The sequence below is a fragment of the Biomphalaria glabrata genome, chromosome 4 (assembly GCF_947242115.1).
Source record: "Biomphalaria glabrata chromosome 4, xgBioGlab47.1, whole genome shotgun sequence".
Taxonomy (NCBI): domain Eukaryota; kingdom Metazoa; phylum Mollusca; class Gastropoda; family Planorbidae; genus Biomphalaria; species Biomphalaria glabrata.
Window position 1 is genome coordinate 27,749,203 of NC_074714.1, and position 13,910 is coordinate 27,763,112.

General features: G+C 37.3%; 1 protein-coding gene across 3 annotated transcripts in view; it reads right to left on the bottom strand.

Annotated features, from left to right (window-relative positions):
* Positions 1-1,598: 1,598 nt before the first annotated feature.
* The window catches only part of LOC106078055 (uncharacterized), a 28,189-nt gene continuing 15,877 nt past the window's right edge, over positions 1,599-13,910 (bottom strand). For all 3 annotated transcript variants that reach the window (XM_056026039.1, XM_056026038.1, XM_013238800.2), the window contains exon 5: positions 1,599-8,009. In XM_056026039.1, the coding sequence (XP_055882014.1) occupies positions 7,714-8,009 (296 nt within the window). In that variant the 3' untranslated portion in view covers positions 1,599-7,713. The remainder of the gene's footprint in view (positions 8,010-13,910) is intronic.

Consider the following 13,910-nt stretch of genomic DNA (forward strand, 5'->3'; position numbering starts at 1 on the left):
TTCATTTATTATAACACCTAGGTATTTTGCGTTTTTAGTCTGTGATACTGGTTCGCCATGAATAAGATAAGTGGAATTAATTTGTTTTAGTTTTTTTGTTACTCTTAACAACTGACATTTTTCTGGGTGGAAAGACATGCTCCAATTTGATTCCCATTTCTGTAATTCATCTAATTCTCTTTGTAAAATATCTGTGTCTTGTGTTGTTTTTATTGTTCTATATATTATGCAATCGTCTGCAAATAATCTGACTTTTGTTCCTGAACTAATGCAATTTGGTAAATCATTTATGTAAATTAAAAATAGTAGTGGACCCAAGACTGTACCTTGAGGTACACCTGAGTTTACTGTTATCGGTGTTGATTTAGAGCCATTTATTATTACAGTTTGTTCTCTCCCTATCAGAAAGTCTTTAATCCACTGATGCAGTGGACCATTAATGCCGAAATATTTTAATTTTTTAAGCAAACTATGGTGGTGAACTTTGTCAAAAGCCTTAGAAAAATCTAGTAAGATAGCATCTATTTGTTCACTATTATCTAAACCTTTTGAAAAATCATCAATTAGTCCTATTAGTTGTGTTTCACATGATCTATATTTCCTAAAGCCATGTTGGTATGGTGTGAGGACATTATGTTTGTCTAAGTGGTTTATGATGTTGCTACATATTATGTGTTATTTAAAGAGGATCAAAGCCGCATTGTTTTTGCGTTTTGTCTGTCAGTCGGTCTGTCCGTCATCTTGATATTAAAAAAAACAACAACTAAAAGTTATTAAAAATTGATTAACCTTTATTTTACGTTTCAAAACATAGCAATAATTTTTAGGTATGATCACAATTGAAAGATTGGAAGAAGAAAATCTGAGTGATATAAAATATTTCCAGTGGCTGGATACCTTGCAAAGAAATTGCCTATAAACAAAATTACTTTATAAAACTAGATGTCACTGATCCAGCTAAATGTTCTGTTGCCGCTATTATGGAATGTAAAGTACACAATAGGCATTATGATCATAAGATCCTTGCGAAGTGACAAGAACCTTATCATTCTAACATAGTCTACAAAAGTCTAAGACAAAGACAAAGTGTAAATATTTTGACTTACTTACAAAATGTCTTATATAACTTTATGCTGTGTTAGCTTTAGGATAGCTGCCTTTCATGTATGTTATGGGCTTGAATGATTTAATTTTAGTCTTTCCTGGGTATAATTCTTGATATTAAGGAAAATTCGCATTTGCCCCTCAAAATACGCATTTCCATTTTTGCATGTAGTTATGTCTGCAATTGACATATTGTCATAAACAAAGTGCATTGTATTCAACACGGTGAATACATCAGATTTAACCCGAGTGGGAAGTGATGGTTAGTTAAAATAATTTTCAAAAGAAAAAATTTATAGAAAATCATGTGTTTTTTTTTTCTTTAGCGCCCCTCTACGTATAACGGGGCATCATGCACCCCTCAAAATGCATCTAGTCCCATACATATAACTCCTCTCAGTGTTTAAAGTGGAAATTCTATTTTATTTTTAAATATTCTTAAAATGTAAGTATACAAAATATAAAATAATAACAAATGTGCTTTTAGGGTGAAATAGTTTTATAACAAATTTTATTTTGTAACAATATATCACACTGGTACTAACAGTCTGTCTTAACATATATAAAAGAAAAGTACAATAAATACTTAAAAGTTTGTTTACAATTTAAAATACATAGGATGACATTAAAAGATAGTACATTAACATTCTTTTAGTAACAAATGATTGATTTTCACATGACTGGGACTAGTTCTTCAAGCATAGTTTGGAAGTTTTGAACAAATGGTAATAGACACAAACTCAAAGACGTCTAAAAATCCGAAATAATAACTTCAGCCAGCATTTTGATTCAAAATAAGACAGTCAATTTTTTATGCGATTATTTTACACACAACTATCACAACCAATCTGTATCATATACAAATTTAAATATAAAATGGAAATGGGGTCTCAAGCAGATAAATATCGTAAAGGTTTGTTCCAAATTTGTTTTTTCAAACATCATCATCTCCTAATAATATTGCATATTAGATCAAAATGCATGTCTGACAAGACACTCAATGCATTTTGTAAAAGAAAAAGGCACTCACTCATTAGCTTTTTTGTTGTTTTTTTTTTGGACTATAAACACTGCTTCTTTCACACTTTTGATTTGGTTTGTGAGAAAAGAATTCGCTGATAGCAAGGAAACTATGGATTTAGACACAATCTTTGTGTTTATATTTTCAATAGCAGTAATCAATTACTTAAGTAACATTAAAGCATATGTTACACATATTATTGAGCATTACTGAGAAATATTTGAGGTACAATTGTATAGTTAGTTGGCTAACTATAAGACTAATGGCTTTTCAAAAATATTTATATATTTTTTTTACCTAAGGCAATTAAACTGCTATTTAAAAAATATGCATATTTAAAGGAGTTTACTTAAAATGTAATTTTTAATTAAATTAAATCATATTTATAAGTAGGATGTTAAAAGAAACTTGCAAACGTTTTCAAATGTTTGCTGTTTTTTAAAACACGTTTAAAACAATTTTTTTTATGACGTATATTACACAATTTTACTTTGGATGGTTTAAAATGGATAGAGCACAACTTATGTTATAACCTGAACTAAGAAAATATGTTTTTAGCAACAACAATAAATATTAATTGCATCCAACCACTGGTCTTATAGGTTTTTGACATATGAATAAGGTAATTATTATTAGCAATCCTGATAATTTAAAAAGAAAAAGTAATATTCTTTGTTCTTTATATTTTTAATTACATCAATACAGAATATACATAAGAGAATTTTTATTATATTTTCATATTAAAAAATAAAAACTTATACAGGTGTAAAAACAAAATTAAGGCTAAAAACAGAATTTGTCTATGTCTATTCAAACAATATTTTTCATTTAAAATGAAAATTTAGTCAAAACAAAAATGAAAATTTGAATATCTATGAACAGAATTATAGGAAAATAAGATATTAAAAGTACTATCATAAATGAAACTAAAATGGTCTATAAATAGAAAAAATATATTGCATTTTTTTTTCAAACAATATAATTTTCATAAATTCTAAAATATAATATTACAAATATAAACAAAAATAATAATTGACGCAGATGCATTAACTATCTAATATCAAGAACTAGTTTAAATGTTACAAAAAGCAAACAATTTTTTTTTTTTATTATTTGCATTTCAGGTATATTTCTTGTATCTACTCCGCTTTTTTTGAAAAACCTAAACATTGAAAATAGTTTTTTAAAAATGCAATAACTTTACAGACATTTTGTTCCAAATATTATGGTAGTACTAATTAAGGAATAGAAGAGACAGGGACTCAACACAAGTCATAAATTCAGAGATTGTCAACTTTAAGAGAGCACTGAAATGATGCATCATACAGAAGAAAAGTTGAAACTGGATTGCAGTAATACATTTCAACACTTGTAAACAATTCAAAGAACTTTTTTATAAACAATATGAAACATGGCGGAAATAGAGTAAAGTTCATGGTTTACTCAATGGAATCTAGTTTCACATTCTAGCCCCCAAAAAATTAATTTTTTAAAGTTTTATTACGAAACAAGTGCCTTTGCCCAGCACTCGCAAATTTACCGCCCAGGCTTTCCCCCAGCAATGGAGAGGCCACTCCATCTCTGACAGTAATGCCTCTGAAAAAAAAAAAAAAAAGGAGAGTGGTAGTTACCGATGATAAGTTCCTAGCTAATTAGCGTAAGTTGGAACGCCAGGGACCAATCTTGATGGTAGGAGAGGCTTTTCAGCCTCACTGGATAGCTACTGCCTGACCGAGCAGCTCTCGGACAATAAAGTGCTATCCCGCCACAGCTTGCCGCACCACTGGGTGCTTGGTGCTAAGACACAATCAAAAAGCAAGCTACTCACCCGCACCTGCCAATACAATCAAAAGAAAACCCTCAACATTAATGCATTTTGCAAGCTGGAACATATGGACAATGTGTCCTGGCTTCCATACTGACCCTGAACTCGTCAACGACATGCGTCAAACAGCTATCATCGACAAAGAACTCAGCAGACTAAACATTGATGTGGCCTGCCTGCAAGAAACCAGACTGGCAGACAGTGGATCTCTTACAGAAAGCAACTATACATTCTACTGGCAAGGAAAACCAGAACAAAGCCCCAGAATACATGGCGTCGGCTTCACAATAAGAAACAGTCTCTTCCCATGCATTGCGATGTTCCCCATAGGCAATGAAAGAGTAGCACACATGAAATTTGCATCACCGCAAGGCAAAGTTAATATAATCTGTGATTACTCACCAACCCTTACTGCACCAGAAGAGGACAAAGACAGATTCTTTCAAGCTCTGGAGGACGTAATTAACATTTCTAAAGTCCGAGCACCTCTATATAAATGGAGACTTTTATGCCCGAGTTGGTGCTGAAAATGATGCGTGGCCAAAATGCTTGGGACCTCATGGTGTTGGCAAAATCAACGACAATGGCCAAAGGCTACTCGAGTTCTGTAGCTCTCATGAACTATGTGTGACAAATACATACTTCCCTGGCAAGGAACGCCACAAAGTCTCTTGGCAGCAATCACGCTAAAAAAGGTGGCACCAGCTTGACCTCTGTATCACTCGAAGGATGGAACTGAAAAGTGTCATCCACACCCGCTCATACCATAGTGCGGACTGCAACTCAGACCATTCACTAGTGCTAAGCAAGATCAAACTACTTCTCAAAAAGGCTTATACTTCCATTCAACCTAGAACTAGGCGAATTAACGTCAAACATGTAAGTGACCCAGAGAAGTCTGCACTCTTTGGCGAGCTCTTGAACAGTTCAATCCCCCCAATAAGTGATGAAGAAGACATCTCTATCAGATGGGAGAAATTAAGAGATGTAATCTATAGTTCAGCAATTACTGCCTTTGGGACTCAAAAGCACAAAGTTGTAGACTGGTTTGAAGAGAATGGAACCTTGCATCGAGAAAAAGCGATCTGCACACCTCGCTCACAAAACAAAGCCTAGTCCTAAATCTTTGCAAGCCATCAAAACTGCTAATAAAGAGGCAAAACAAATGGCTAGACAATGTGCTAACAACTTTTGGAGGGTACCTGCAACAGAATTCAAGAAAGTCTCTACTTAGGAAACCGTAAAGCTCTGTTTGATGGCATTAAAGCGGCCCTGGGTCCAACAGTGTCTGCCTGCCCCCCCCCCCTTTATGAAAATCTGGAGAAAAAATTACAGATCAAACAAGCAGCTAGAACGATGAACAGAACACTACCTCGATGTCTATGCCACAATGAATACAGTAGACGATGTCACCCTGGCTTCTTTATAAGATCTTCCAGTATTGGAATGCCTAGATGAGCTTCCGAGCCTTGGTGATCTCAAAAAAGCTATAAAGTGCATGAAAAATAGAAAATTTCCAGGGAGTGATGGCATCCCAGCGGAAGTAGTTATGGTCAACGAATCACGCCTGCTACCTGAACTCTATAATCTCCTCTGCCGCTGCTGGGAAGCAGGTCATATCTCACAGTCACGACATATAAGAACAAAGGGGCTCGGAGTGACTGCAACAATTATAGGGGTATCTCTCTTCTCAGCATAGTTGGCAAAATCTTTGCTAGAGTGGCACTATCCAGGCTGCGAGCAATAGCTTCTAGAGTCTACCCAGAGTCTCAGTGTGGATTCAGGAGTGGTAGATCCACCATATCCTCTCTACGACTACTGCAGGAGAAATTCAGAGAGAGAGAGAGAGAAAGACCCCTCTACATCTTTTTTGTTGATCTGACTAAAGCTTTTAACACGGTCAGCAGAAGTGGCCTTTTCAAACTCCTAAGGAAAATAGGTTGCCCTCCCAAACTACTGAAGATCATTTGGATGCTTCCACGAGGAAACGAAATGTACTGTCAAATTCAATGGAGCCCAATCAGCACCTTTTGAGTCAAGCAGGGATATGTGCTCGCAAGTACTCTGGCATATTCTTCTTCTGTCTACTGCATTAAGCGTACAACGACATCAACTAAGGTGTATTTCTCCATACAAGATTCTCTGGAAAACAATTTAATGTATCAAGGCTGCAGGCAAAAACCAAGGTTAGGAAGATACTTATCAGGGAACTCCTGTATGCAGATGATGCAGCTGATGTGGCTTATTCTGGTATTCAGCTTCAGTCCCTGGTTGAAAAACTATCTGCTGCTTGCCAGAAGTTCGGCTTTAAATATTAGTCAAAGCAAGACTAAGAAAATAGTTCACAAATACTGCACCTCAAGTAAACATTAAATAGAAATTGATGATCACTTTTGTTATCTTGGCTCCATCATATCCAACAATGCTGTACTGGATAAAGACATTAACAACAGGATATCCAAAGCAATGGGCACCATGTCACGGTTGCAGAAAAGAGTGTGGGACAACATATTGCTGACTAACAATACTAAAGCCTTAGTCTACCGGACCTGTGTGATGAGCACTTTGTTATACGGAAGTGAAACATGGTCAACCTACTCATGGCAGGAAAAAAGCTGAATGTCTTCCATCTCCGGTGCCTAAGCCGGATCTTTAAAATAAGGTGGCAAGATAAAATAACCAATGAGGAAGTGCTACGAAGAGCAGGGTGCCATGACATCCGCTCTGTTATCAGCAGCAGACGCCTTGGCTGGCTTGGCCACGTTCGTAGAATGCCAGTAGGTCGACTTCCACAAGACATTCTGTCTGGTGATCTAATAGAAGGCAGGAGAGCCCCTGGTCGCCCACTTTTACGGTATACGGATGCATGCTAACGCGACATGAAGCTCTTCAAAATCGACACTAGCAGCTGGGAAAAAGTGGCACTGGATAGATCCACATGGAGAGAGAGCATAAAGGGTCATACACAACATACAGAAGCAGAAAGAAGGGTGAAAATGCAAGAGGGCCTGGTCATTACATATGCCCAACCTGCGACCACAGCTGTGTATCAAGGATTGGCCCCTTTGGTCACACTTGAAGTTGCAAAGGGATGACATGTATTCTCAAGACGTGAAATGTCACAGATAATGTCAAAGAGTAATAAGTAACATCATATTTTCAGCAAAATAGGCAGAACATATTACAGTAAAGATATGTAAAGTGGTGTAGTGAGCACTAGAGAAAAATATAAACAAACCAGAGAACTAATTAAATTTAACAAGGAAATAAAATAAACAGGTAAGAACTATTTAAGTTTTACAAGGAAATAAAATACAAAGTATCCTGATGGCGCTTCATAATAGGCCTATGGCACTGGTGGCAAATGCCCTATATGTCTTAAAGAGGAACTTTTAACTTCTTTTCATTCAAACTGCATTGATAGTCCAATTAATACACACTTTCAAATATATATAGACTGTAAACAAGTAATAAGAGGAAATAACATATATGTAAATATATATATATATATAGGGATATACCACTACAATTTGATATGAAGAGCAAGTTTGATATTAGACTTTATTAGAGCAAAGTAGTAAGGCTATATTTCTAACTTTTAAGATGTAAATTAATCATTTTTCTTTTCTAAGAAATTAACTAAAACTGAAGTAAAAAAAAAATATAGAAATATCACAGCAAACTTGCTTATCATGGATTGTGTAATAGTGATGAAAACATATTTTAAATTCAGCGCCAGTAAATAAAACAGTAAAACATATGATTAAATATGTTTATTGTTCATATTTACTATATTTGAATTTTTACTGACAAAACAAGAAGTGATGCCTTTACTAACAGCACTACCATCTGCAAATTGAATTCCAACATGAGTAATAACATTGCTTTTTGAATGAGGTAACTCTTCAATAGGAACAATGCTGTAATTCCAAGTATCCTGATGGCACCAGGCATAATATAGAGCCCCTGCAATTAATACAGCTGTTGTTGTTGCTACCAGCACCCCAGCAGCTATGTAGCTTTTATTTCTCACACTCAAAAGGAATGATTCTTTTATTTCTGAAAAAAAAAGGAAAACATAATTTTATTACAACGAAGAGGTTGTTGGGAAAACAAATCACAGATAAACCGCATCAACAAGAATAATAAGCTCGGATTACGTCAGTCCCAAGTTACAGTGTTTTGTGCTTACCACACATCTCCCATGTTGATGTACTATATAAAATGTTGTTTTTACAAGTGATTTTGAGCCCTAAACGTAAACTTCATGTGTGGTAATTAGTTGTGAATGGCGGAAGAATACGCAGTGATGCGGGTGTGGACTGAGGAAGTTGCATTGTACGCCATTTTGGCTTGTTGCTTCATCTTTCTCTCTTTTATGTGTGTTCTGATTTTGTTAACCTTTACTTTTCATTATGTCTACCAAGCGTAGGCAATCTCTTCTGATGAGGGCAGTGTGTCAAAGAAGAGGAAAGCCATCACCATGGAAGTAAACTTTAATATTGTTAAGCGATCCAATAAGGGGAAAACAGTGACTAACACTGGCCGGTCGCTTGGACTTAGTCATTTGACTGTAGCTACGATAAATCCTAATAGCATTCATGTAATTGTAAAGTATATACATATGTTCACACTTAAACAAAATAGTAACCTGTGGATCCCCGTATTTATAATTAAAGTCAAAGTTTTAACAGCATAATGGCTGGGAACAAAATTAATTGGGGATAAAGTGACCGGATACCAAATTTTAAATAGGTACAATACGGTGAAAAATGGAGCAAAGCAGGGTTTATGGGATGTTGGCCCCAATACTTTGCAAACTTTTTGCTCTGAGGCTTATGGGCACATGGAGTGGCGGGATTGGAGCAGTATTTTGTAAGGGTTCTATCATCTATATGTTGACTTAAATGTGCATACTCCTTTAGATTTGTCTCTGCGTGTATACATAGTGTATATGGCTCCTTCTGTCTCCGAAGACAATGGATGCGCCCTGATGGCTTTGGATTCGCCATGAGACGGGGCAGAATCTGGAGTGACTGATCCAGCCAATTCCGGAGCGGCAGAGATTTTCACAGTTCATGCATGTATATGCATCTGTCCTAGCGCTGGCAGACTGGGCAGCTTTCTTTTTCTTTCTCTTGACTGATGCAGCTTCGTTTCTTTTGCTCTCAGCGAAATTCGCACCAGCACGTACAGTCTGTCTCCATGCCGTCCGGTCTTGGACTATCTCCTCCCACATACTTTGGTTGATGCCTGTGGTTCTCTTGTCTCGCTTCTTTGTAGGTTAGTCTTAGGCAGCCTTTAGGTCTGACTACCTTAGCAAGCTCAGCGTGTAGGATGTCTTAAGGAATTCTTCCATCTGACATGCGAGTGTCCGAGGCAGCGTAGTCTTTTCTGTGTCAGAAAAGCATAGATGATGTGCATATTGGCCCGTTTCAAAATGTCCTGGTTGGAGACATGCACATTATGCGTCGCAGGCAGCATAGGTGAAAGCTAATTAATCTAATGCTCTTGATGCATGTAAGTTGCCCAGCTCTCACTGCCATAAAAAAGTGTGCTCAGAACACAGGCATTGTAGACTACATAGTCAATTTGGTATTTTCCCAGACGCACTTGGGGAGTTTTGCCATTGCTGCAGAAGCCTTTCCTGTTCATTTTGTCAGCTCAGTGTCTAAATCTAGGTTGCTGGCGATTGTTGTTCAAGTAGGTGAATTCCTGCACCATCGTAAGTGTGTGATTTTCAGTAAGTATCGCTGGTATTGTTGCAATATCTTGAGCCAGGATTTCAGTCTTGGAGAGGCTTATTGCAAAGCTAAACTGCCAGAGCATTCACAAGCCTGTGTAATCCTTCTTGGGAATGAGATAGGAGTCAAGCAACATCGGCAAACAGCAGTTCCCTAATCAAGTTACGCCATCTCTTCGTTTTGTCGTTAAGGAGTGCCAGGTTAAATAGCTTTCCATTGGATCAACTGTGGATATATAATCCATCATCCAGGGATTTAAAAGCGCTGGTGAGTACAACTGAAATGAAGATACCGAATAGTGTTGTTTTACTCCGATCTTGATGGAGAATGGCCTGGAGGCAAAACTGTCAAACTGTATAGTGCCCTGCATATTTTCGTGAAAAGCTGATAGTTACGCATGTCGTGAATGTGGAATGGTGCGAATGCGTATTGAAAGGGTTAGGGAGAGAGGAATCCAAGATGGAATATTGTAAACTAAGTTATTATTGATATATTATTAATGGTTTCTCAACATTAAAGTATTCATCATCTACTATATATATGTGAGTTTGTTGTACATAATTAGGAGTCTCATCAGCTCGTAACAAGTGGCACCCAGCGTGAAGGTAAAACCTACGTACATTAGAGATATTAAATTCTAGATCTAGAGACAGGATTCGATTCGACTATTAGAACTAGATAATGGCGGACAAGGCTGAGGTAGCAGCGTTGAAGCAAGAGGGGAGGTTGTTGGAGCTTGAAGGATCAGAACTAAGAAAATACGTGCAAGAAAGTTTGATGGAGAGTGAAAGATTAGCCATAGAAAAGGAGAGATTAGACATGGAGGACAAAAGTGAAAGAGAAAAGTTAGCTATGAAGGGAAAAAAGAAAACGAAAAGATAGCCATTGAAAGGGAAAAGAAAAATGAATTAATTGCCATTGAAAGAGAGAGAGAGAGATTGGCGTTTGAAAAAGAGATGTCGGAGAAAAAGTTGAAAACAGACCAAGAAAAAGTGAGTGATAAAAGAAAGAGTGTGGGAATAAACTGGCAAAATATAAAGGTGTGATATTCTAAATAAAGGCAATCAGTGGTACAGGGAAAGCAATTTAAACCCACATTCAGACGTACAAATCCATACATCTTATGCTTTAATTGTGGGAGAAAGGGACATACTAGAAGACAGTGTCAACAGCTAAGCAGAGTTAAGGAATTAAGGTACAATAGTGGAGAGGTGTATATGAGAAACGAGAGGGATATTAGCAGGCTGGAAAACAGTACAGCTAGACCATGCTGTAGTGGGATCACAATGGGACATCATAGCAGGCTGGAAAACAGTACAGCTAGACCATTCTGTAGTGGGATCACAATGGGACAATATTGCAAAGGGGGAAAACGGAATGGATGGCATGTAAATAATGTTAGAATTATATAGAGATAATAAGAAAGGGGTAATAATGGATACTAATTGTTCTAATCTACACTGACTAAATACATTTGTAATGAATTATGTATCATTGTTGCTTATACATATATGTTAAGGCAACTAGATGATAGAAGTTTTGTAAAGGCTACATAGGAAATGTAAAAAAGTATAAGTAGTAGAAAGTAGATACGTAGATTTTGTACAATGTATTTTATTTTATTTTGATTTTGTGTGATTATAATTATATAATTACTTTTGTAAGAAAATTATCAAATTGGTGTGATAGAAATACCTAAAACAAATGTCAAGACTAGAATCATTATATATAATCCTGATGATACTAAGAAGTAAATAGACATTGGGTTTAAATCTATGGTATTATGAGTGTGGTGAGTTAGTTATATGCAGGGTCATGTTGTTGGGGTTAGGATATGTATAGAGCAAGATAGACTTGGTTTGTTAACTATTGGATTGCGCTGGAATGTAGATGTTGGTATAATTAATATGAACTTTGTTAGGGTTCTTGTGTTTCGTAGTAAATGTTATTGAGAAGTTAGAATTTCAAAGTGCTAACTATTATGTTTGGAAAAAGGGCTGATAGAAGTTCGATATACATCGAACTTGTCGAACAAGGGGGGTGTTACGTGCGCAGCATAGCGTGAATGTGAAATGGTGCGAATGCGTATTGAAAGGGTTAGGGAGAGAGGAATCCAAGATATAATAATGTAAACTAAGTTATATTTTATATATTATTAATGGTTTCTCAACATTAAAGTATTCATAATCTACTATATATAGATCTATATGAGTTTGTTGTACATAATTAAGAGTCTCATCAGCTCGTAACACTGATACTAGTTTCAGTAGTTTATTTGGACAGCCGATTCTCACTCTAATACGCCAAACAGACCAGTTCTGCTGATAAGGTCAAACGCCTTGGTCAAGTCAATAAAAGCTATACAGAAGGACTGCCGTAGGGAGAAAATCATATCTATTATGGATCTACCACCCCTAAAGTCACACTGAGATTCTGGGTAAACTCGTTCTGCCAAGATCTGCAGCAGATTCAGTATTACTCTAGCATAAGCCTTTCCAACTATGCTAAGAAAAGAAATTGCCTCTATAACTGTTACAATTGGAGTGGTCACCTTTATTTTTGTAAATAGTTACTATGTTTGAATCCTTCAATTCCTGGGGGGCCATTCCTTGCTCCCAGAACAAGCTTAGCAGTTCACGGAGTGGTTTGATTAGGGCGTGCTTTCCAGCCTGAATGGCTTCTGCGGGAATACCATCTCATCCAGGTGCTTTCCCGGATGCAAGTATGTCAATGGCTGTACTCAGTTCCTTTACAGAGGGCGTTTCGTCTAATTCCTTCAAAACTGAAAGTGATGGAAAGTTAGACAAAGCAATAGTCGAGATGGCATTTTCAAGCTGGTAGAGTTCTGCATAGTGCTCTACCAATCGCTCCTTTTGCAATGCACCATCACTGATGATAGAACCATCTTTTATTTGAGCGGGGCACACTTGCTGGTGTGAAGTCCAAATACTTTTTTCATGCCATCGCATGTTACCACAGTCAGAACAAGATTGGAAGTTTTAACATAGGTCCTGCTGTATTTTTTAGCACTGTCTCGCTATTCTTTGGGCATTGTTTCTTATAGATCTGAGCGCTTGTAAGTTGCTTGGGGGGGGGGCTCCATCTTGAAGCTTAGCATGGCTACTTGTTTCTGGTGGCAGTTCCAATTTCTGGCAGACTTGCTTCAAACCCGTCCTCATTTTTCTTTGTTTTGTTCCCAAAGACCAGTGATGATGTTTGGTACATAGCATCATGTCTGAAGGTCCAACTTTTTTTCTACCTCAGTCACTGAGAAGTTTTTAAAAGCTTCCTCTAATTTGTTTGTAAATTCGATGCAAAGATCAGGATTTTTTTGTGCTTGCAGTATTCAGGCGTGGTTTTCTTTTTCCTTAAGATGTGTGGATCTTAGCAGGTAGCAGTCATATCTGGCAGGACACTTAAGTGTGATCAGTATCAAAGTCCGCACTTTGAAAGCTACATGTCAGCAGTATGTGTCCCTTTTCCGTGTCAGTATCATGTCCAGCTGGTGCAATTGCCCAGACCTAGGATGCCTCCATGAGACACAGTGCTGCGGTTTTGTCCTGAAGCTTATCGTATGCGCAGAATTCAAGCAGTCTTTGTCCATTCTCATTCATCCTGCCGATTCCAAAAAGTCCAAGGCAGTCTAGCCAGGTAGTGTGGTCACCTAGAAAAACCATGTGCTCTTTTTGATGAATGATCTCAATGGCTTCCTTAAAGTCTTCATGGAACTTGTCTTTGTCCTCCTGAAGCGAACATAGTGTGGGGGCATAAGCACTAATTAGAATGACTTTTCCAGAAGTAGTCATCATAAATATGCTTAGTAGCCGTTCGGAGCCACCAACTGGAGGGGCTGTTCTTGACATGCATTCGCGTCTGATCCTGTGCTTTTCCTTTCCAAAAGGAAGTGTAATTAGCCTTGCGGAGCTTGCCATCTTCGGAGAGCTGCAATGTCAATGCGTCGTCTTTTCAGCTTGTTGTTTATGACTGCCATCTTCCTTGCATCATAACCTTCCGTAGGTCATCTGTGAGACACATTGTCCTGACGTTCCATGTGGCCAGTCAAATTTTCTTTTTCTTCTTTTGTTTTTCGGTGCTAAACTAAGCTCTAAGCACCCATTAGAGCAGGCAGGCTGTGGCGGATCAGCACCCGCCTGGGGACTGCCCAGGTTGATTGAGGTGAGAAGACTTCTCCTACCGTCAGAGATAACCTGTGTTG